The following is a 25,082-nucleotide window of genomic DNA, read 5'->3' as shown; positions in this document are numbered from 1 at the left end:
GTCTTAAAATCTCGAGGACCTGAGGGAGGCCATGTTCAGCCGTGTCCAACCTATCTCAAATACTTCCTCTGCTCCTTCCAAACTTCTTTCAAAATTTAAGGAAATGAAATCTTCCTAAACAAACTCCAGTGACAGCCCCACTCACCCTTTGACAGACTGCTGTGGAAAGTCAGCTTCCTCTAGAAGAAGGAAGGAGAGAGAAGGAGAGAATGGAGGCCTCCTTCCCAAAGGGTTGTGAAACAGTCTGACGTCTTGTTTCATAAACCTTTGGGACTTTTCAAGGGGTGGCTCAAATAAAGCACACAGTGATGATTAAAAAAAAAAAAAATCACACCTAGCCAGCTGTGCATGGTAGCATGCACCTGTAATCTCAATATTCAGGAGGCGGGAAGCAGCAGGATCAGGAATTCAAGGGTAATCCTTTGCTTCACGGAGAGTTCAAGGTCAACCCAAGCTGTGCAAAACCCTGTCTCAAAAAAAAAAGATCCTAAAATCCAAAACCACAACAAAGCAATAGCAGCAAAACACATGTGAAATACAAATTCAAAGTTTTGTGATGTAAGTTCATTTTTTTTTGTATTCATGGTCATAACACACATATGCATGCATAAGCACATATATTGTTTTATTAAATTTAATTGTATATGGCATTGCTAAGTATGCATAACAATTTCTTTTCAGGAATATAAATAATACACGTAAAATCATGAACTCCATTCTTTCTGAGCCCTGGTTATCTTTTGATGTGGCTATTTTGAGACAGGATCACATGTAGCCCAGGCTGGCCTTCAACTTGCTACATAGCCAAGAATAACCTTGAACTCCTGACCAGTCCATGCATGTACCACCACACCCAGGTTTGGTCATCTATTAAGACAATGGTTCTCAATCTGTAGGTAGAGACCCCTTTGGGGGTCACACATCAGATATTTACACTATGATTCATAACAGTAGCAAAGTTACAGTTATGAAGTAGCAATGATGGGGGGGGTCACCACAACATGAGAAACTAACTGTATTAAAGGGGTAGCAACATTAGAGAGGCTGAGAACCACTGTACTGAGACTTTTCACTATTTGTGGTATCTTTTCTGTTTATGTGCATCTGTGCAGCACAGCTCTATGAACCCTCCCACCTTGGTGGCTGTCCCTTTTGTGCCTCTGTGCTTTGTTCTCTGCCTTTGGCCACCAGATGGCATTCTGGAAACATTCCCATTCTGGAAACATTTTCTGCATCCAGGCTCTCCTGCAGACTTCCAACTGGCCTCCCCTCTCTGCTACCTTCCTGGGTGCAGTTGAAGAGGCTTTCTGGAAGGCAAATCTGTAGGATCTCGGACAACTTTCCTGTGTTCAGCTTCTTTAGCCTGATGACTTGGTAATGGGCAGGGGGCAGTGGAGGGGAGGGGCACGAGAGGACATGGGTAAAGCACTCAGGACAGAGGCTGGCAAATCATTGCTGATCTCATCGTCCTGCTCTGTGCCTTCCCAAAGCTCCTCTGGCCTCCAGAATAAGTTTTAGGTCCTTCCTGTGGGGACCCAGGCCTTTCATCACCCAGTGACCCTGGTTCCACCTTCCTTCTTCCGTACCACATAGACCCCTCCAGATGCAGCAGAAGGAAGCAGCTTGTCCACTTTGGAGTCTGCACAGTCTGTGTCTTTGGCCTGCTTTGCCTTTCTCTGCTCTTTCTCTTGCCCTAGTGAACTACTCCCGTCCACCAGGGATCACTGAGCACTTGCCCGGAGGCTCTGCTGATGACTCCCAGGCCACAATCCACAGTGACTGCACTGGGCTCACTTTTTCTTTTCCCCTACTTCCGCATTGACCGTAAGCCCTTGGGGGTCACGGTCTCTTTACTGCCTGGTGCAGCGGTAGGATGAACGAGGGTCAGACAGTGAGGTCATCAAGCAGGCTGTCCCCAGAGGACAATGGGCGTCCACTGTGTTACTGTGCTCTGAGGGGAACCCCTCGGCTCCCCTTGTGGTGTAGGCTGTATCTTGCTCACCCAGAGCTAAGAGAGACCAGACAAAGGAAGAAAAAATAAACAAGGAAACAAAAGCAGAAAGGTAAATTCATGACTGATTTCACATTTGCATATGCGCCGTTAAATCTGCAAGATGAGAAAGAGAAAATGGTGGACCCTACCTGCTGAATGATCTCTGCCAGACCCCACACTTAGGCCTCCATATGTACCACTTTTTTAGTCCTTACTATAAACTTATAAGATAGATGACAGCCACACTCTCAGAGAAGGAGGCTAGTGCTCAGGGACTCTCTCCATCATTGGTGTTCTAAGTCTGTGAGGGTCTGGCGGTCCCAAAGCTGTACCAAAGGAAATGGCCCTGTAGACTCAGGACCCCTGCCATGGCTTAGGGGACTCAGTGAGATGGTTGAGTAAACTCCAGGATGGAAGGAAAGAAAGGACAGAGGAGAGGGAGTGCATGTGGCTACCCCTCAGCCACTCCAAGCCTGACTGCCATGGATCTCCATGCCAAGAAGCCCTGAGTGGTGTCACTGTGTCCAAATGGGGCATCTCTGGCCCCAAGGACTCAGCAGTAGACACCCATCTTTGGGAAGTTGATCTTAATCTCCAGCATTTCAAATGCTCTACAGATCGGCAGAATAAACCTAGAAGACTATTGGAGGCAACAGAAGGAGGAAAACAGAAGCCACAAGGCTATGGAAGCAGACTGCCCACTCCTCCGCCTTCCTGCACCTCGCCTAAGCGAGAAGGTGAGCAGGAGGGAGAATCACCTTAAGTCCAGGGCTGGGAGGCCAGGCAGCTGCTGTTCACAGGACTCTCATAAACAAAAGTGTGGTGAGAAGAATTGGAGGAAGAGGGCGAAAGACAGATGAAAGGGAGAGGAAGGTGTGGGAGAAGGAAACGTGAAAAGTTTGAGACAGAGGAAGGGAGGCTGGGGGTTCCCCAGACAGGGACTCAAGTTGGACCAGATGCAGAGAACAATGGATCCCAAGGATCTCAGGAAGGGGAGGGGGGAAGGGCGCCTTGCAGTCCGACCATACAGGTCCTTCCTTACAGCTTCTGGTAGAGCCATTGGCACCCTCAGGGGGTCAACGTGAGCAAAAACTACCCGGTGGCCAATGTGAGAGCTCCACCCACAGGCGGAACGAGCTGTATCAACCACAATACCCTTACCCAAACAACATTGTTGTTGGTGATTTGGGACCAGAACGGGGCCAAGGGATTTTATACATCGTTTTATCCAATTCTCACAATTTCCTGAAGGGAGGACAATTATTCTGCTCCCCACCTCACTTTGAAGATGAAGGAGTAGATGCTCAGGGAGGTCAAGTCATTCGTTCCAGAAAGCCCAGCTGATAAGTTGCAAAGTCAGAATTTGCACCCGTGCCATTTTAGCTTGTGTGGCTTTCCTACTAATAATAGCTGCTTCCCAGAGAGACAGACTTGGGGGCAAAGTTGAGGCGGAGAGTCCAACAAGTATAAGAAAAAGACAGGGGCTTCTAGAAGGTAGAAGAATGGGGGAAGAAGGCAAAAAGAAAAAAAAAAAAAGATGAGGAAGAGAGATGGGGAGCCTGATGTGCCCTAGAGGGACATCAGTATAGGTCAAGTTCTTTGCTCACTCGGCTACACAGTGGCTCCCTGTCCCTCATTGGCTGCCTTGCTGCTGCGTGGACAGCACCTTCCCATCCAGCCTGTCCCAGGAGCCCTGGCCTCATCCTCTTCAGCAACAGGCTTCTCTGCCTCACAGGAAATGCTCTTTCTCTAATTGCCATTGAAACTCACAGCCCTCCCTTTTCCTGTAGGTGGGGTTTCCATAGGAAAAAGCTGCTTCTCTGTTTCCCCAGCTTAGTTACTGTTTGGAAGTCAGATCCCTACATCCCCCGCTTTACTAGGTCAAGTCTCTCTCAGACCGGTTCCTGCCCATCACTGCTAAGTGGACCAGCTGGTGCGGCTGCGGAGCAGGAATCTCCTCTAGCACTTCATCCGTTTGGAGACTTCTCGGATAACTTTCCACAGAGATGGCCTTGCTTGGGAATCCTGCTTCTTCCAGCATCTTCTAATTATGGGACAAAGTTGTACCAGCAGGTCTGAAGCGGGAGATCCAGGCTGATTGAGCCGTTCAGGAGCCATTGGGGGACGTGTCCGGCCTTTGAAGAGCTCCAGTGGGTTGAGTCTAGCCCTCCCTGTGGTAAGCAAGATGCTACTTCTGCCATTCCTGCTGGGGCTCTTGGGGCCAGGAAGCCACTTATTCCTTTCGGGGGATTGTCAAGAGGTGGCCACTGTCATGGTGAAATTCCAAGTGACAGAGGAAGTGCCGTCTGGCACGGTGATAGGGAAACTGTCCCAAGAACCGGGAGTGGAGGAGAGGCGTGGGAAGGCAGGAGATGCCTTCCAGATCCTGCAGCTGCCTCAGGCACTGCCTATTCAGATGAACTCCGAGGATGGCCTGCTCAGCACTTCCAGCCGGCTGGATCGGGAGCAGCTCTGCCCGCAGCAAGATCCCTGCCTGCTGTCCTTTGATGTGCTGGCCATAAGGGCTTCGGCTCTGATTCATGTGGAGATTCGGGTCCTGGACATCAACGACCACCAGCCACAGTTTCCCAAGGGTGAACAGGAGCTGGAAATCTCGGAGAGTGCCGCTCTGTACACACGGATCCCCTTGGACAGGGCTCTTGACCAAGACACTGGTCCTAACAGCTTGTATTCCTACTCTCTGTCTCACAGTGAACACTTTGCTCTGGATGTTATTGTGGGGCCTGATGAGACCAAACATGCAGAACTCGTGGTGGTGAAGGAGCTGGACAGGGAAGTCCACTCATTTTTTGATCTGGTGCTGACTGCCTATGACAATGGGAATCCCCCTAAGTCAGGCACCAGCGTGGTCAAGGTCAATGTCCTGGATTCCAATGACAATAGTCCGGTGTTTGCTGAGAGTTCACTAGCACTAGAAATCCCAGAAGACACTGCTCCTGGCACTCTTCTCATAAACTTGACTGCTACGGACCCAGACCAAGGACCCAATGGGGAGGTAGAGTTCTTCTTTGGCAAACACGTGTCCCCAGAGGTGATGAACACCTTCGGTGTAGATGCCAAGACAGGCCAGATCATTCTGCGCCAAGCCCTAGACTATGAGAAGAATCCTGCCTATGAGGTGGATGTCCAGGCAAGGGATCTGGGTCCCAACTCCATCCCCGGCCATTGCAAAGTTCTCATCAAAGTTCTGGATGTCAATGACAATGCTCCAAGCATCCACGTCACATGGGCCTCCCAGACGTCCCTGGTGTCAGAAGATCTGCCCAGGGACAGTTTCATTGCTCTTGTTAGTGCCAATGACTTGGACTCAGGAAACAATGGTCTGGTCCACTGTTGGCTGAAGCAAGAGCTGGGCCACTTCAGGCTGAAAAGGACTAATGGCAACACGTACATGCTGCTCACCAACGCCACACTGGACAGAGAGCAGTGGTCTACATATACTCTCACGGTGTTTGCCCAAGACCAAGGACCCCAGCCCTTATCAGCTGAGCAGGAGCTCCAAATTCAGGTCGGTGATGTGAATGACAATGCGCCTGTGTTTGAGAAGAGCCGGTATGAGGTCTCCACTTGGGAAAACAACCCACCCTCTATTCATCTCATTACTCTCAAAGCTCATGACGCTGACTTGGGCATTAATGGGAAAGTGTCATACCATATCAAGGACTCCCCCCTTTCTCACCTAGTAGTTATTGACTCTGAGACGGGAGAAGTCACTGCTCAGAAGTCACTGGACTATGAACAGATGGCAGGCTTTGAGTTCCAGGTGATAGCTGAGGATGGAGGGCGACCCCGGCTTGCATCCGGCATCTCTGTGTGGGTTAGCCTCTTGGATGCCAACGATAATGCCCCAGAAGTGATTCAGCCTGTGCTCAGTGAAGGCAAAGCCACCCTTTCAGTGCTTGTAAACGCCTCCACGGGCCACCTTCTGTTGCCCATCGAGAATCCCAGTGGCTTGGATCCAGCACTTCCTGGTACAGCACCAGTGCCTACCCACAGCCCCTGGTCTTTCCTCTTGGTGACGATTGTGGCAAGAGATGCAGACTCGGGGGCCAATGGGGAGCTCCTCTACAGCATTCAAAGTGGGAATGAGGCTCATCTCTTTGTCCTCAGCCCCTCCTTGGGGCAGCTATTCATTAACGTCACTAATGCCAGCAGCCTCGTTGGGAGTCAGTGGGACCTGGGGATAGTGGTAGAGGACCACGGCAGCCCCTCCTTGCAGACTCGAGTTCTGTTGAGGGTCGTGTTTGTCACCAGTGTGGACCACCTAAGGGACTCTGCTCACGAGCCTGGGGTCCTGAGCACACCCGTGCTGGCAATGATCTGCCTGGCTGTACTGCTGGCCATCCTTGGGTTGATCTTGGCTCTGTTCGTGTCCATCTGCCGGACAGAGAAGAAGGATAACAGGGCCTACAACTGCCGCGAAGCTGAGTCCACGTACCGCCACCAGCCCAGGAGGCCCCAGAAACACATCCAGAAGGCAGATATCCACCTGGTGCCTATGCTCAGGGCCCAGGAGGATGAGGCTGATGAAGTTAGGTCATCTCACAAGGATACCAGTAAGGAGGCACTAATGGAAGCAGGCTGGGACTCCTGCCTGCAGGCCCCCTTCCACCTCACGCCAACCCTATACAGGACCCTGCGTAACCAAGGCAACCAGGGGGCACTGGCAGAGAGCCAGGAGGTACTCCAGGATACCTTCAACTTTCTTTTCAACCATCCCAGGCAGAGGAATGCCTCCAGAGAAAACCTAAGCCTTCCTGAGTCCCCACCTGCCCTAGGCCAGCCACACTTAAGGCCTCTGAAGGTACCTGGCAGCCCCACAGGGAGGCTGGCTGGAGACCAGGGCAGTGAGAAAGCCCCACAGAGCCCACCAGCCTCCTCTGCAACCCTGAGACAGCCGCGAAATCTCAACGGCAAAGTGTCTCCTGCGGGAGAGTCCGGTCCTCACCAGATTCTGAGGAGCCTGGTCCGGTTATCTGTGGCTGCTTTTGCGGAACGGAACCCCGTGGAGGAGTTTGCTGGGGATTCTCCTCCTGTCCAGGTACCTCTGGCGTGGGCAGCTCTTTTTCTGATCACCCCCCCCCCGCCCCCAGAACACCTCCGAGAGCATTAGACCCCCTTGTTTCCCATATTCACCCTTAGACTCAGCCAGCACATTGTGATGCAGCACTGAAGGCCACAGTAGCTGGGGTCAACAGTTTGAACCTCCGTGATCCTGGACTAATTACATGTTTCTGAGCCTCAGTTTCCTTGATGGTGAATTAGGAATGGTAGTGAGAAGTGTGTGTGTGCCTTGCAGAGTTGTCCTGAGGATCAGACCAGTTAATTCCTGTAAAGTACTCATGCTTGGCACGTGTGGACACACAGCAAAGGTGGTGATTGGAGTACAAACTTGGGGGTAAGGTTGCCTGGTTCACATCCTGGCTCCACCTCTTTCCACCTATGGATCATAGAGAAGTTACTCAGCTTGTCGTTAGAGGTACCCACTTTAGCAGCACGCGCCTCCCAAGACTGCATAAAAACAAAATGAACCGATCAATGGCAGCCGCGTCTGGACAGCTGCATCTGCCTGGCCCGTAGTGTATGCTCAGCAAATGATTGCTACCACCTCCACAAAGCACCTCTCCATCCCTGCTCTCAACCTGCTCATCTTGTCTAGGCAACTGCCCCCCTCCCCCCATGAAACAGTCAGGTCTAGGTGACCCCCCCCCAAAGGGACTTGCTTGAGACCCCGAAGTTTACCAGCTGGGGAGACAGTGGGAACCACTGTCTAGTGAGGCAGATCCCAGTTCAAACACGGCCACTTAGAACCAGAGAATGTAGGGAATGACCTCTAACAGTGGAGTCTCATTTTCTTCATCTACAAAATGGGAATTACGAAGTCAAACTCACTTGGTCCCCACTGCCCTGGAGGGGAGGATTAATGGGATTTTGAGTGGTAATGCAGTTCATGTCTTGGGATTTACTAAACACAAACGGGAGGTCTTTTCAGGGACGGTGCTTAAGTCACCCCTAACTGCTTCTCTGACATCCGGGGAGCTTTCACCATGCAAGGCTGTGTGTCAGAGACACACTTCTGTTGGGCCAGACAATCAGCTCAGGTTTCTCATGGATCAGGGACCCAGCTTCCTTCCCAAACCCTAGGAAGCCACTTGGAGGTGGTTTAGCTATTCTCTTAGGAATCTCACCCTGGGGCTCCCTGCAAACCCAGAGGGAACTACAGCCAACTACTTCCTTCATTCACTCATTCATCCACCAGCTGCTTTTAGGATGAACTCTTAGGCCGTGCCACTGGACATGACAGTAGGGAGTAGACACTCTACATGACACACTGGAAAGGAAGGCGCTCATTTGGAATCAACTGGAGGTCGAGAGTAAGATGCTCAGGTCTTTGTGCAGTTCAGCCGCACAATAAAGTCAGACCTGAGTTCAAGTCCCAGGCCTTGTCTCTGGGAGAGCTGTGAACCTCAGGTTCCATATCTACAAAATGCATGGGATGGAGCACCTTCCTGCAGCTATTGAGTGGCGCAAATGAGATTAGTTGTCACCAGGTAATTACTAAGTGCTACCTGGGGCTCTTAGTACTCATGCACCTCAATCACCATGTGACCTCAATCTCCCTTATTCCCCTGCTGTTGAGGGAACTGAGGCTCAGAATCCATAAGCCATTTTCTAGGGCCAGGAAGATGGGAGGTAAGGTGGGAACAGACAGAATGTGAACCTGAATCCAACTCCAGAGTTTGGGTTCCAACTGTGAAGTGACTCCTAATGTGAGGATGCAACACTGGGCTTGGCCTTCGGATTGTAATTACCTAGTGTCGCTTGGGTAAAAGGTAGCAGGTGCCTGCCTTTTAAGGGCTTCTGGGCCTGGTGAGGAGGAAGAATCTACCTGAGGCAGGTCCTTGACTCTCCCAAGTCACGGTGAAAGCCTAGTTCTGGCTGCCCAGAAGCAGCATTTTTGAGGTAACATCCCTGAGTCTTAGTATCAATGTATCTCATTAACACTGACAATGCTGTGGAGAATTCAAGCCCACTTCAGAGACTGAGAGATGACGAAGTCTCAGTAGGTCTCAAAACCTGCCTGAAAGTTCACAAGCTAGTGATCATGAAGGAGGAACTGAGTCGGCCGAGGCTGGCTCTGCTTCCTCTCCCTCCAGGACCTTGGGGTGTAGGACCCACATCTAGACAATCCCCACTCCTCCCGTCTTTCTGAAACGCTACCGGTTTTTTAGTCTTTGAGAACCCTCAACAGAAGCTGTCTTCACTTAATGTCCAGACCTTCCAGTCTCTGGCGGAATTCCTGGGGAGCCTTAGGTCTCAGCAGGAGTTCCTGGCACAGAGCCAGAAGTCAAACAAACATTTGTTGAATTGCTTGAAAGCCGGGTTTGGTGGCACAGGCCTGTAGTTCCAGCCCCTCAGGATAGTTTCCAAAGATAAGAAAGTAAATGGATAGTTGTGACCCCGGTGCGGTCTCTGTACCCTCTTCCCTGCCTCCCTTGTGAAGCATGAACTTCCAAAGACAACAGGGGGTCCCTTTCTCATTCTTACAAGTCCCACAGAAACACTCTGCCTGGCACAAAGAAATGCTTTTAAATACATGTCCATTGATTGACAGGATGAATAAGTGAATTGGCTAAATGATTCCATTTCTGCCCTACACAAGGCAGTCTTGCATATCCCCCCCCCCCCCCGCACCCCCAGTTCAAGCCAGAATGCTTGAATACTGCTCAAAGAGGAAAATAACTCTTGTAGACAATCCTTATCAAAGTACCAACTGGATGATCCAGAAATGGCTTTTCACTCCAGCCCTCCAAGTCCACCAGTCACTCCAGGGAATGAGCTTTCTGGGGATGGTTCCAAGGGTCTCCATGCTGTCGCCTTTAGCTGCCCAGGGCCTGCAGTGAGGTGCCAAAGCCAGGAAGCACTCTCCCCCAGGTCCCTGTCTCAGTCACACAGGTCCATTCCCCCAACCCCCTATTTGATCGCAGAAGCATCTGAAGCCAGAGGAAAAACTATAAAAAGAAAGCACCAGCATTGAGGGAAACATCCGGCGAGGAAGCGTGCTGGGTCGGAATTGTGTGGAGTCAACAGATTTTTCCTGTCTTGTAGCAAATCTCCCAGCTGCTGTCCTTGCTGCATCGGGGCCAATTCCAGCCCAAACCAAACCACCGAGGAAATAAATACTTGGCCAAGCCCGGCGGCAGCAGGTAAACCGCATGTAGCACCCACAGCACAGTCTCCTTTGGGCCTCTAGGTCACCCTCCCTACAGCCGTGGTGAGTGTGGAGAGATGAGCACCCTGTGAACCCAGCCCAGGGGGTACATGCAGCAGACAGCACCCATCCCCCACTCTGGAGGCTCCATCCTGGGGCCACTGTATTTATGATATTTACAGGTCCCAGTGTCGCTAAGGAAATGACTTCATCTCCTAGCTGGGACTATCTCCCCTGATTACTTGATTGGTTTGAAATCTGTGACTTTCACCTTTCTTTCTCTTGGCCTATAAACACGCTATATAAGGATGTAGATGTGAGGGTCTGCCCCTGAGGGCAACCCTGGAATTGAAGAGACCTCAAGAGGACATCAAATCCTATTCTTCGCTACGCATGGAGAAACAGATTTTCCTTCTGCAGGCTCAACATTTGAGTCTGTGGAAATAAACTACCAACAGACCAGTGAACAGGAGAAAAGCCATAGTAAATTCAAAAAATCATTTTACATTCATGTATTTTGCACATGAGTAGGGGGAAGTGTGTGTGTGGAGGATGGAGGGTAGCATGTGGGTGTCTTTCCTCTCTTTCTCATCATGTAGGTTCGGGGAATTGAACTCAGGTCATTCGGGTTTGCTGGCAAGTACCCTTAGCCACTGAGGCATCTATCTCGCTGGCCCCATAATAATTTATTTAAATCATTGTTTTATGTGATACAGAAGAAGCCTTTATTTAGATTGAAGATCCAAAGACCCATTTTTAAGATTGGGTTCAGTGTTTCGGGACACCTGCGAAAATAGAATTGGATAAAAAGGGTATGAGCAAATTGAAACTTAGACCAAAGAGGGAGTCCCGGCAAAGGCCTATCTGTGTGGCTTCTTGGCTGCTCTACTGGGCATTCCTTGATTCCAGGCATGGGCTAGGAGCTTTTCTGGAACCAGGGACTTACAACCTGCAATCAAGCTGGGCAAGTCAGAGAATTTCTTTATTGCCAGTTCTTACATAGAAAGTGTGTGTGTGTTGGGGAGGGGGGGGGATTCAAGTGTGTTTTTAGGTTTTATGGTTGGCGTTGGGAAGAGCTCTAGTTTCTATGACCTACTTTGGGAAAGGAATTCTAGATTGCTATCTATTCACCCTGGGGGTGGAGCTCTGGGACAGGAGGTCAGAGGGACAGTTTTAAAGGACTTCACATTTTGACATGCTTTCCTGAGCCCTAACAGCTCACATTCCGGAGTCACGGGTCTGGATTTGAATTCTTGCTTAATTACTTAGTCCTTGGGGGCCTTAGGCAAGGTGCAAAAATCTTCTCGGTGGTCAAATGGGAATGCCTCTTCTGTATAGGCTTGGAAGGTTCCAATGAGTGAGCGCCTGTTACCTTGCATAGCATGAGGCCTGACTTGGGATAGTTGTGACCCTTACCCCCAGCTGGCTACCTCCTGGCTGACCTCTTCATAGCAGCAGCAATGATCCCAGTGAGGAATGAGAACAACAGAAATCAAGTAGGAATCATGGGACTTCGAGCCCCTCAGGGAGACTTTTCACCTGTAGGGATGGGCTTCATGCTGAGTGACTGTCAGAGGCCCTGGGGGTCAGTGAGACACAGGGGCCCCAGGGTAAGCCAGGAAGCTGGGGTGCAGGTATAGATATGAGTAGTTTAAGGATGCCCCATGCAGATGCACCCCCTCCACAGACCTGTTCCTCTGCTCTGAGATGTGGCTTTAGTAGGAAGGAAGACAGGGTTACTCATTCCATAGTTTTTGTCAAGTGGGTGCCAGGCCATGCTCTGAGCACTTGACAAGAGAACAAGGAATAAGAAAGGCAAAAATCGCAGGGCGGCGGCGGTGGTGGCACACGCCTTTAATCCCAGCGCTCGGGAGGCAGAGCCAGGCGGATCTCTGTGAGTTCAAGGCCAGCCTGGTCTACAGAGTGAGATCAGGGGCTGGTTCTGTGTAGATGATCACGTTGACCGAAGAAGTTTACTAAATGCCACCCTGTGCCATCCCCATCGAAGGTGCGAGGGAGAGACAATAGTGAGCAACACTACGCCGGCTTCACTTCTCTTCTGTGTGCCTACTGTGTAGACTGTTGCAGGGCACTAGGCTAAACCTTTTACCTACGAAGTCTCACTTACAAAACCCCGTGAGAGTTACTACTTATTACTCCCGTTTCATAGGAGAGCAAACAGGCAGCAAGAAGGCTGGGAATTAAGACCCAGTTGACGTCAGGCTACGCCCCAGTCCCCTGTATAGATGACAGATGATCTAGATGCCGTGAGCAGACAGTTATGTGAGAAATCTTCAGCTGAAACCCGGCTGGCTTCTTCACAGGACTGCCATCCCAGACACAGATGGCCCAGGTATCAGGCCTGGTGGCCAAGCAGAACCTGACCTGGAAGAAGGCCCCCTAGGCCCTGAGGAGGACCTTTCTGTGAAGCGACTTCTAGAAGAAGAGCTGTCAAGCCTGCTGGACCCCCATACAGGTAGGGATGCCCCAAAGTCACCCCTGTGCTTTCTCTGTGTCCATCATCCACCATGCACACAGGCTCCAGAGTTGTCCAATCCACTGTGGGGAGGGGTGTGGCCTGGAGAGGGGTGTGGCCTGGAGAGGGGTGTGGCCAGCCTTTTATTTCCACTGCGGTCTCAGAAAGTGGTTATCTATCTGTTTATTTAGTTATGTGGTTGTGATGGTGGGTTTGGTTGTTTATGACAGGGTTTCGCTCTGTCAACATGTAGCCCAGGCTGACCTTGAAATCCACATGCTCAACTTCCCAAGTGCTGGGATTATAGGCATGAGCTACCATGCCCAGCTTTCCTTTGTTTAATGACCAGGTTCTACTTTTCTTAAAAAAAAAAAAATGATTCATTTATTTTGATTTTATGTGCATTGGTGTTTTGCCTGCACTTTTGTCTGTGGGAGGGTGTTGAATCCCCTGGAATTGTAATTACAGACAGTTATGAGCTGCTCTGTGGGTGCTGGGAATTGAACCTAGGTCCTCTGGAAGAGCAGCCAGTGCTCCTAACTGCTGAGCCATCTCTCCAGACCCCAGGTTCTACTTTTTAAAAAATCATTATTAAGAATAATGAACAGGGCTTGAGAGATGACTCAGACTCAGTGGCTAAAAGCACCGGCTGCTCTTCCAGAGGACCTGGGTTCAGTTCTCAGCACCCACAGGGCAGCTCATAACTGTCTGTAACTCTAGATTCAGGGATCCAACACCTTCTTCTGAACATCACAGGCACTAGGTACATACATGGTACACAGATACATAGGCAGGCAAAACATATACATAAAATAGAATAAATAAATCTCTTAAAAATTAAAAAAGAAAGAAAGAAAGAAAGAGAATAACATAGCCCAGGGCTTGACTTAGGGTCACTGCTGAGTAAGCAGTTACTTAGTTCTTGGCCTGGGTGCCAAGCACCAGGAAAGCCTCCAGGTGGTCCTCTGGGGTAGATAATACCAACTGCAATGGACAGGTGAACACAGACTCAGGAAGCAAGCTGGCCTGACCAGAGTCTCCTCGGTCCTGGCTGGGAGCCCAAACCTGAGCAGTATAAAGTCAACTGCACCATCGCGTGTGGCATAGTTAAATAACCTTTCACTCCAGAAAAGAGACAACTCCTTAATGTGCTAATTGAAGATAAAGAAATTCTTTCTTTTCTTTTTTTGTTTTTTTTTTTCTACCAAAAAAAATGAGTTTTGGGTTAGAATGTAGCTTAGTTGGTAGAGTGCTTGCCTGCTTCTGGGTTCATTCCCAAGCACTGCATTAAACGGGCCTGTTGGTACAGGCCTTTAATCCCAGTGCATGGGAGGTGGAGGAGGGAGGGTCAGGAGCTCAAGGTCACTCTTGATGAATTCTGGACCAGTCTGGGCTACATAAGACCCTATAAGAAACAATGAACAAAGAGGAGGAGGAGGAGGACGAGGAGGAGGGGAGGAAGGCAAAGCAATTAGGGTTTTTCTTGTTTGTTTGGTTTTCAAGACAGGGTTTCTCTGTGTAGTTTTGGTGTCTATCCTGGATCTCGCTCTGTAGACCAGGCTGGCCTCGAACTCACAGAGATCCGCTTGCCTCTGCCTCTTGAGTGCTGGGATGAAAGGCGTGCGCCATCGCTGCTGCCCAGCCAAAACAATTAGATTTAACTATAAACATACTATGAATTTTAACGCAAGACTGGGCCAGCCAAACGCCTTCTGTGGGAACTGGTCTACCTCCCTTAGGCGACACACCCTACCCCTGGCCATCCCATCCTCTGCTTCTGCAGTTAGTTTATTTCCGTCTGGCTGCAAGGTATGGCAGGTTTTGCCCTTTCTGGGGCTGAAAACCATGACAGGCACTGACAGAGTGCTTTTCGGTGCAAGCCACCTGCTGTAAGTTTCTCTGGAGAAAATATGAAGAGAAAGGGGCTGCTCATTATCCCCATTTCATAAAGAAAAAAAAAGCTGAGGGTCAAAAGTGTTTAATGGTTTGACAGGGTTACTCGGCTAATGGCTATTCATATAGGCAATATGGCTCTCAATTTTAGAGCTGTGCTGTTCAGTATGGTAGCCACTGGCCACATACGGCTATTTAAGTTGAAATGAAGTGAAATTAAATAAAACGAAATATTGCGTCCTTAGTCACACCAGCTACACTTTAGGGGCTCAGTACCCACATATGGGTTGGTGGCTACAGTTTTGAATTCTGTCACTGACCAGCTGGTGCCAGGACCCGTGGGCTCAATCCTTGACCTGTCCTGCCTCCCCACAGCCCAGAAGGCACTGGGTAATGTGAGTGGGAAGATGAAAAACGGGAGTGGGAAAGACTTTGCTGTCCAAAATCTGGATGCCCTGGGGCTACAGAGAGATGTGTTTAGGACTGGGGACTTGGTGATGAGATAAAAAAAAAAAAAAAGCCATCTGAAGATGTGGTAATGTTGACTCAGTGGGTGAAGTGTTTCCCACAAGGGTTTGAGGACCTAAGTTTGGATCCCCTAAAATCCAGGCATGACAGCGTACAGCTGTAATCTCAGTGCTGAGGAGGCAGAGACTGGAGGTCCCTGTGACTTGCTGACTAGCCAGCCTAGCTGGATTGTGAGCTTCCGTTCAGTGAGAGAATCGGTCTCAAAAAATAAGTTGGAAATCAGGTATCGGGGTGCACACTTTTAATCCCAGTACTCAGAAGGCAGAGGCAGGTGGATATCTGTGAATTTGAGACTAGCTTGGTTTATATAAAGAGTTCCAGACCAACCAGGGGTACAAAGTGAGAACTCATCTCAAAAAAGATAAAAAAAGAAATGGAATGAGACAGCCTATATTGACTTCTGGTAGCTGTACACACACCGGGGAGCTGGGTTTGTGTGTGGTGTGTGTGTGTGTGTGTGTGTGTGTGTGTGTGTGTGTGTGTGTGACTATTTTATTAGTTTCATGAACTCACTGAATTTGTAATGAAGGTTCACAGTGAACTCATCACCAAATTCCAGCTGTTCTCATTTGCCCTGTAACTTCCCATTCTCTTCTGAAGCTGACCATGAACAAGGAAAGGCTGGAGTCTGTACCACCAAGAGTTCCAACTCTTATGTCTCAGAGTCTCAGGGAACTAATGTCTACAGTCTCCCAAGGTCAAGGGTCAATCATCATGTCCATTAATCATACAACAGACACTCACCAAATCCCAGGCAAGGGGGCCAGACCCATCCTGTACAGTCCAGAACTGAAGACAAGAACCAGGGGGATTATTCACTGATCCAAGCAAACGATTAGCTGCACGTTAGAATGACCTTTTCAAGTTGCAAAAGTAGCATTCTGGTAATGTAGGAAATATAGGCAAACAAACAAAGAAACAAACAAAAAAAGAACAAATCATTTATGCCCAGAGAATTTCGGTTAACATTTTTGCCCCGTTTCCTTCCAGCATCTTCTCTTGCACAGATTTAGAACCACTAACCTGAAACAAGCTTTAAATATCTGTTAATATTAACACATGTTCTCCCCGCCTCCCCCACCCCACCCCCGGGTGTGTGTGTGTGTGTGTGTGTGTGTGTGTGTGTGTGTGTGTGTGTGTTTCATAAGCAGGAAACTGGATTTCCTTTTTTTCTCTCCTGCTTGGTCTTTGCTTTGGGGGCTGGAATTCATGTCTATTATTTGAGACAGAGTCTGATGCAGTCTTAGCTGGCCTTGTGCCCCCTGTAACCTATTCTATCTTGGAACTCCCAGATACCCTCCTGTCTCAGCCACCCGAGTGCTGGGATTACAGGCACGTGCCACCACACCCAGCTCCTAGAAGTATTATTTTGAGACAGGATTTTCTGATGGAGAAATGGGAAAACAGTGTGGTGACGGCATGAGAATCTAGGGGACATTGTTTAAAAATCCTCCAGCACCAGGCTGCTGCTGCCACTTGACCCATCCCTTCCTCAGGACGATCCTCAGACAGGCAGCCCCTCCTCCTCTGCTGGACACTAGGCAAGTTTCCGTGAAGGGGGAGGGGAGATGGGGCCATAGTGACAAGGCAGGCCCTGTCAGCCCTGGCAATTCCAGAGCAGCACCCAGGGGCAAGAAGGCCATGCTTCCTAGAGAGTGGGTACGGTTGGGGAGTACCTGGGCCTTCAAAGTCATCAGACCTAGGTCCAATCGGGTTTTGGTTACCTAGAAAACAAGACTTCTTTGAGGGTCAGTTTCCTCATCCTTAAAATGGAGATAAGACTCTTGACCTCAAACAGCTGAGTAGGTGAAATGAGATAATTAAGCAATTTCTTGGCATATGAGCAGTTAATAAGTGGTTATTATTGTTTCTTTCTTTTTTGTTTTTTGTTTGTTTGTTTTTGAGATAGGGTCCCTGGATGGCCTGGAACTTGAAGATCAGGCTGGCCTCAAATTCGCTGTGACTCTCTTGCCTCCGTTTCCCAAGTGGTGGGATACCAGATGTGTTCCTCCATTGCCAGGCTGAAACAGGCTAATTCTGTCTGTCCTCATGCCTCCTCCAAACTAAGCTCTTCCGGCTTTGGTCAGCAGTTTTCCTGCCCAGGGAGCTTGCCTGTCAAGGCCTCTTCCTTCCCATCCTGCTCTCACTGTGTAGTGTGTCCCCCACCATTTCCCTTTCCTTCTGTGTCCACTGCTCCTGTCCTGCTTACAGCCCCACCCCGCCTGGCTTCCCGGCCCTTCCCTGCATCTGGCCCTCACCGTGTCCCTCCTTCCTCTGCAGGTCTGGCCCTGGACAAGCTGAGTCCCCCTGACCCAGCCTGGATGGCGAGACTGTCATTGCCCCTCACCACCAATTACCGAGACAACTTGTCTTCCCCTGACGCTGCAGCTTCAGAGGAACCGAGAACCTTCCAGACGTTCGGCAAAACAGCCGGACCGGGACCCGAGCTAAGCCCAACAGGCACGCGCCTGGCCAGCACGTTCGTCTCAGAGATGAGCTCGCTGCTGGAGATGTTGTTGGAGCAGCACACGGTGCCAGTGGAGGCTGCGTCCGCGGCTTTGCGGCGGCTCTCGGTGTGCGGCAGGACCCTCAGTCTAGACCTGGCCACCAGTGGGGCCTCGGGCTCAGAAGCACAGCTGAGTAGAAAGAAGGCAGCGGACAGCAGACGTGACTGTGGCAGGAATCTATGACCATGCTTGGTTGGGAGGCCTTTGGATCCAGGAGCCAGGTCCCCCGGGAGATATTAGGGTACTCAGACCTTGAGGATCTCAGGGAATGAGCTGATTTCTAAAATTGTGGAACTCACTGGCTAGAGACTCTAACTTTAGGGTGACTGATGCTGTTCCCCACAGAGGAGGACTAACAGGTAACTGGCCAGAGCAGACCTTGTAACAGGGACCCTACGGCTGGGCATTATGGAGGACAGGGGCAGCTTTGGGTCTCCCCGAGGAATTTGTGGTAAAACACATACAGGGTGTAAAGAGTTGGCCCTCAGGAGGAACAGATGCCACTGAGCGTAGTATCATAAGCAGGAGGGTGGCCTCACTGGATACTGAAGGCAGAGGGCTGGCTCCTGGGGGAGCCAGGCAATGTGCTCTCTGACCTACTAATAAAGGAAAAACTGCAGCTCATTCTCCTGTTTGCCAGAGTACCAGAGTGAGGGCAATTTGTCATCTAATTCCTGTTGGGTCATGGCAGGAGTGGGTCACACTGGTTCACAGTGACAGGTACGCAGATAATGGACATGTGTGTTCTTGGCTCCACTCCACTATGTTATCCAACAATATGCTTCTCAGCTGGAAAATCAGGACCAAGTAAAGCAAGACTGTAAATTAGAGTATTTATATGAGCCAGGCAGTAGGCTTTAATTTGATTTTTCCCACAATAGTAGGTTGGTGGTATACTATACCCATTTCACAGATATGAAGCTTGGAAAAGTTGAATGTCTCTCCTGTGGGAGCCTGTTCTCGGGTTCCTCGTGGCTTTACCCAGCAGGTCCACATAGAGGATGAATAGGACCACGGGCCTGAGTGCAGGTGTCTGAGATGGTCTGCACTTGACTGTGCTGGGGGAGGAGGTCTTTTGCTCCACCCCCTGGCGTCTCTATAAAAACCCTGGGGCAGAGACAGTCGGGGCCCGTTGGAAAAGGTTCCAGGCTCTCTCGAGGCTATCCTTTATTTTCTATCTGTTTATCTCCGCGATATTCTCCGAAATAAATCCTTCTATCTAATATTTCCTGCTGCTCGCACTCAAGAAAACTCTGGGGAACTGTGGGGGTGGTTGGGTAAACGCCCCACACTCTCCCAAGAGTGAGCAGGGAGTAGATGCAGAGCCAGGATTTGTGCTCAGGCTGGTCCAACACCAAAGCCCATGCCATCAACCGTGGCACTAGATTGCCAACCGAGGAATAGAAAAGGAGAAGTCCCTGAGATGCAGGCTTGCAGATAGAAGGCATCCAGGCCCATATGACGGCATGCTTACAAGCACGGGTTCAAAGGAGCTTTGCATCTGCCCAATGCCAGTCCTGTCCCTTTCCAGGGAGCAACCCTTCAGATGCAGAAGTCATCTTTTCTGACACCCTAGCTGGGGAAATCTTTCGCTATTGGCAGGCTTGGGTCTGGGAATTGAGGCCCCGGAGGATGGTATGTGAACTGGGACTATGAAATCCATACTGACAGCAGCCAGGCTTCCAGGGGTGGGAAGAGTGAAGAAATAGCTAATCTGTTCCCAAGGCTCTTTGTTTCTGGAAATTTCCAAGCAGTCACAGCTAATTTAGGATAGTATGGGGGGCTCTCCTGGACACTGGAGGCAGAGATAGTGTCCGCTTCACTTGTCCTCTTCAGGGCCCAGAATGCAGTGATGTTAGTCCAGCTTATAGATGAGCAGTATGAGACCTGAAGAAGTTAAGCATTTCAGAGGCAAGGTCTGGGTCTCTCATCACCTCACTCCAGGTCAGAGTGATCGTACGAGACCTGTGATTTTTCAAGCTGGTTCACAGAGCGGCTGGGTTCCAGGCCACTGAGAGAGGCCATGAAAACCAAGCAAGCAGGAGCTCCAGCTTGTCCACCCTGGCACAGTTGACCCTAGAGATACTTGTTGAGTGGCCATATGAATGAATAAATGGGTAAAGAAATGCTTCAGAGTTGATGTTTGTTTATGTTGACACTCCAGGTAGGACATCATTGGGGGGAAATAGTTCTATGTAAAAGCCAAGTCTAAAGACAGTAGTACAAAAGTAGACCATGCCGATCTCACACACACAAGTTACTAGTGGATTTGCAGGTGGAGGAGAGATGCAGTGGGGGATGACCTAGGGATGCTGGAACCATGGCTGAGACTCATCAGAAACACTAAACCAAGCTGGACAGTGGTGGCGCACACCTTTAATCCCAGCACTTGGGAGACAGAGGCAGGAGGACCTCTGTGAATCTAGGCCAGCCTGGTGTATGGAGTGAGTTCCAGGACAGCCAGGGCTACACAGAGAAACCCTGTCTAAAAAAACCTAAATAAATAAATAAATAAAATAAAAATAAAAACAAAATGGGGGTGGTGGTGATGCTGGAGAGATGGCTCAGCCTTTAAGAGCATTGGCTGCTCTTCCAGAGGTCCTGAGTTCAAGTCCCAGCCACCACATGGTGGCTCACAGCCATCTATAGTGGGATCTGATGCCCTCTTCTGGCAGGCAGGCATACATGCAGATAGAGTACTCATATACATAAAATAAATACATCTTAAAAGAAAAAAAAAAAAGACTAAGCCATTTCATCTCTCTAGTCCTAAAGACCTGGTCCTTGGCTGCATACCAGACAAATCTTTGTACATAAGGAATTTTATCTGAGCAGAAGATACAAAGTTCTCATCAGATTCCCAAGGAAACATATGACCTGTAAAAGTTTATGCAGCATGGCTTCAAGACACTAAACCATTTGCAGACCTACAGAGTCTGAACTTTTCATTGTCTCAACTCTTCACTAGAGCTGAGGATGACCTTGAATTCTTGATCCTGCTGACTCTACCTCCCAAGTACCGGGATTACCAGTGTATGACTGTCACAGCTAGCTAGAAACTCCTCATTTTACAGCCAAGGATGTGGAGAGACGAAACCACCGGTAACTTGCAGTCAGGATTTAATATATTCTACATTACAGTGGGGTTTTTGTTTTATTTTTTAAACAGGGTCTCACTGTGTAGCCCTGGTGGCCTGGTAGACCAGACTAGCCTTGATCTCACCGAGATCTGCTTGCCTCCTGGTCGCAGGGATTAAGGGCATGCACCATTATGCCTGGCCACTTCAATTTTCATTTTCTTTAGCAGGGGTGGGAAGCACACATACCGCAGGACAGGCCTGTGGAGGTCAGAGGACAACTTGTAGGGGGCCAATTCTCCCCTTCTACTACATTGGTTCTAAGGATCAAGGTCAGGTTGTCAGGTTTGGGGGCAAGCATCTCTCCTGCTGAGCAACTCTAGACCTCTCTCCTCTTTCTTCCTTTCTCTCAGATAGTCTCATAGTATAACCTAGTCCACCTTGGAACGAACTATGTAGTCATGGATTGAACACTTGGCAATTCTCCTGCTTCAGCATCCTGAGTAGTGTTATTAGCCGTGTTAGCCACTATACCTGGTTTCCATCACCGGTTCTTAACCTACGGTGTCTGGGCTTCAGGATTTATGAACAGCTAAACTGCATGCCGAGCAGGGATGGGATGCACTCTCCTCTGGGCTGGAATAATGCTTTCATCAAATTGTCGAAGTGGACTTTGACTTCACTAAGATTGAGGACCACTGCAGCCCTCTCAGTCTGTCCTCGGCACCCCTGCAGAACCCAGAGAACTCCTGGGCAATGCTGTTTTGTGGGGGGATGGGGTGCGAGGGCTGGTGCCGTATCCTGCGCCCCACGTCCCTTCCTAGCACGCTGACACCAGCACTTTTCCCCGAAATGGGCTCTGAGCGAGGCAGTACATATGGTGACAGAACTGGGTGTGCTGAACAGGAAGGTTACAGAAATTTCTTGACATCAGCCAAGATGTCAAAGCTAAGGCTTTGGACATAACTTGAAACAGTTTCCACCAAGATGGGCTCTGTCCCCTGGGAGACAGAGAGAGCAGGCGAGCCAGCAAGCACTCAGTTAAATGTCGTCTTAATTTGGAAAGCACAGAGGGACTTTTTTTTTTTAAATCAATAGTCAGCCGTTCTCCAGCACCAAGAGTGCAATGCGGTGTTCACTCAGCCTGGGGGCAGCTCAGAGATTGACAGGCAGCCTTCCCGTCTGTCACCCAACTTCAGCTTGGCAGCTTGCTGACCCTACCTCTCCTCTGACTGAAACAAGAATGAGATGGCAACGCTACCCTTGGGACTCTGGAGGGAACCAAATTCCCAAAAAAGACAGGATGGGGGAGGAGGGAGACTCAGGATAGGATCAACTTAGCACATCATATTTACCTGCCAAGTAGGTCAGCGTTTTCCAGATCCTCCTAGGAATGGTGTATACTATGAGGGCAATACAAACATCATGCAATAAACTTGTCAGGTGAGTCAGAGTCTCTCACTGTAGGCCTTGAACTCAAGGCAATCCTCCTGCCTCAGCCTCTCAAGTGCTAAGATCACAGACATAAGCTATATTTTGTATTGCTTGAATAATTTCTACGTGTCAGAAGTAGCATAATGATCATAGAGAGGGGAAAGGCATAATCATTCATCCATCCACAAAACAATTACTTAAAGCACCTACTATGTGTAGGCTTGTTGCTGGGCACAGAGCAGATGTGTTGAACACACCTTCGCTGAGCATCTACTAAGTTCCCTGCACTCTATCAGCAACAAGGACCTAACGATCTGAACGGTTGTGTTCCCACCACAGCATCAGGGCTTCCAGGACAGAGCATCGGTCCAGCTTCGCTCAAAGGTCTCATGGCTGAAGAACTGGTTCCATGGCTAGGCTTGGAACCCTGTATCCCCTGGCACACAAGCCTCACTGGCCCTGCTGTGGGGCCACCTCCCTGCTCTGGTCTTACATTGTCCCTCAGGGCACTGATGAGTCATGACTAGAATTCTAATGGCAGAATGTCCATAAAGAGACTGGCAGAGACTGAATTGAGGCCACAACGCCTGCACAGTCTGTTTGACCCCCCAGATAACGTCTCTTATGACTTCTACCCTTCCCTCTCCCCAGGCAGAGGCTCTTCTGAGGCTGGATTGTTTAGAAATACCCCACCTCAACTTGGGTACCCAGACAGTTTCTGTGTTTAACTCAGCAGGGACTGAGTGGGAGTGAGAACCACATGGCACCATCTCAGCAGGACACCTGGATCCACTGTCTGACCGACGCGGTTGGGGAAGCAAGGGGGGCTTGGGGGACCCAAATGACTTAACAGCTGCTGGGTGAGACTCCCGAGAATGCTGTGGTGACATTCCTCAAGGCACCCAGGAAGGCTTGGTTTTACTGCAGGGCTCCCTGGAGCTCACGCTGCTGACGTGTGCGGTGAGTCTATAAAAAGGGGCCATCTGGGGCAGTGCTTCCCAAAGGTACTCGACCACAGAAACCTTTCTTATTTGTTTATTTTTGCCATAGTGGTTAGTGTACTGCAGGGCTTCAAACTCCAAACACGGAGCCCACATCTTGCTTGGGACACTGCTCTAAGTGCTGGGATATGACCGGGTGCCCACGGCTGAGGAGTACGGCCTGTGGAGGGCATCATAGAAGGTGCCCAGTAGGGGTGAGGATGGTATCATGGCAAATCCGGGAGGGAAGCAGGGAGCAGGGGAGGCACTGGGGCTTCAGGGGAAGGAAGGTGCTGGAACAGCACAGCTGAGACCACACAGAAGTTAGGAGAGGCAGGGGTGGGCAGCAGCAGGAAATGTGAACACTTATCCCTCGAAAACCCTCCCATCTCAGAACAGACCATGCTGGCTGGGCGAGGAAACAGTCACAGGGTGGGGTGAGGTGGGGGGAGGGCTGGTCCTCAGTTCCTCCCACCCCCTACCCACAGCCACGTTTCTGCTATTGAACTTGGGCTAATTTCCAGAAGCCAGGGAACAGCTATTCACAAATTCAGTAATTGGAGTCATTAGCGTTGACTCAGAAGTCATTTTTTTTTCTAAGTCTCTCTCTTGGAGAGCTTTTAAGACCCTTTAAATTGGTTAATGGAGAGTTTAGAGATGAGGATGGAGCCTTAGCTTTCAGCCCCCCCTGCCCATCTCCCTGGCTCTCCCCAACACACTCAAGGGCAAGAGTGAGGAGATAATCCACCATCTGTTTTATTAAACACTTGTATATTCCTACCCGACCTTTCCCAAAAAGGACTCACAGTCTCGACTCTCTGACTCCAAGACTCCAGGTCCTAATCTCTACTGACACCCCCACACCTGCAGGGTGATGATGATGTTTCCAAACAACACTACAGTGGGAACTGGGAGACCGGAAGCCTGGGCTGGAGTCATGATGTCAGCTTCGATCTTCATCCAGGTCTCTCTCTCTCTATTTTTTTTTTTTTTTTCTTGTTTCGTTCTTGTTTTTTGCTTTTTGAGACAGGGTTTCTCTATGTAGCCTTGGCTGTCCTGGAACTCACTTTATAGACCAGGCTGGCTTTGAACTCACAGACATCCCCCTGCCACTGCCTCTTAAGTGCTGGGATTAAAGGCACTCGAATCACGCCTGGGGGCCTGGTGACTCTTTTTGTTTCTTTGTTTTGTTTTGTTTTTCGAGACAGGGTTTCTCTGTGTAGTTTTGGTGCCTGTTCTGGATCTCACTCTGTAGACCAGGCTGGCCTTGAACTCACAGAGATCCACCTGGCTCTGCCTCCCAAGTGTTGGGATTAAAGGTGTGTGTCACCACCACCCAGCCCCTGGTGACCTTTAAGGCCATAGAACTATGGGCATCACTCTACCTTCGGGCACCTAAGCAAGAACTCAGGCCCTTTCTGCAGTGAAATGGCTGTACCTCAGTCCTTTGAGGCAGGAAGGCACATGCTACTGTCCTTGGTCTACAATTGAGAAAATAATGTTAGAAAATCAGGTCACTGCTTCCAGGTGGCACAGCCAGGCCAGTGGCAGAGCCAGAACCTAGGTCTTTACACGCTTCTTTATGGTACTGAAGGTTCCAGGAAGGTGAGTGGCTAACTGGCCTCTTCTTTGGGATTCAAGTTGTGACATCTCTAAGAACTCTTGGGCTCCATCTTTCAGGTGGAAGTCTGAAGAAAATTCAAACAGACACATGTAAGCATTCAGGCAACCACTCCCTTCCACATCAAAGACGAAGATGATCATTGAGTCCTTTGGGGATGAACATGGCGAGAACGTTGTCAACACTCAGGATTTCCCAAGCATCAGCCACTCGTGGGAACACCTCCACATTTCTGTTATCTTCTGGATCTGCGCTCCATTTGACAGGATGCTTTAAGTCGATTCCTTGCCTTTTTTTTTTTTTTTTTTTTAAGGTTAGTTAGTTTTGTACATAAATGCAA

General features: G+C 49.7%; 1 protein-coding gene across 1 annotated transcript; it reads left to right on the top strand.

Moving 5' to 3' along the window:
* The first annotated feature begins 3,661 nt into the window (after window positions 1-3,661).
* On the top strand, window positions 3,662-24,990 carry Pcdh12 (protocadherin 12). Its single transcript, XM_052742036.1, has 4 exons — window positions 3,662-7,055; window positions 10,124-10,221; window positions 12,551-12,702; window positions 17,404-24,990. Exons 1-4 carry the CDS (start codon window positions 4,179-4,181, stop codon window positions 17,811-17,813), a joined length of 3,537 nt encoding a protein of 1,178 aa, XP_052597996.1. The 5' UTR covers window positions 3,662-4,178; the 3' UTR covers window positions 17,814-24,990.
* Window positions 24,991-25,082: the final 92 nt, after the last annotated feature.

The sequence above is a fragment of the Peromyscus californicus genome, unplaced genomic scaffold (assembly GCF_007827085.1).
Source record: "Peromyscus californicus insignis strain IS unplaced genomic scaffold, ASM782708v3 Scaffold_17__1_contigs__length_78620276, whole genome shotgun sequence".
Classification (NCBI taxonomy): Eukaryota; Metazoa; Chordata; class Mammalia; order Rodentia; family Cricetidae; genus Peromyscus; species Peromyscus californicus.
This window is presented reverse-complemented; position numbering and strand designations above follow the sequence as displayed.

Coding starts and splice junctions, on each gene's coding strand:
- Pcdh12 (XM_052742036.1), top strand. CDS start 4,179: ATGCTACTTCTGCCATTCCTGCTGGGGCTCTTGGGGCCAGGAAGCCAC. Junction 7,056..10,123: donor GGGATTCTCCTCCTGTCCAG/GTACCTCTGGCG, acceptor CCTGTCTTGTAG/CAAATCTCCCAGCTGCTGTC. Junction 10,222..12,550: donor GCCAAGCCCGGCGGCAGCAG/GTAAACCGCATG, acceptor GCTTCTTCACAG/GACTGCCATCCCAGACACAG.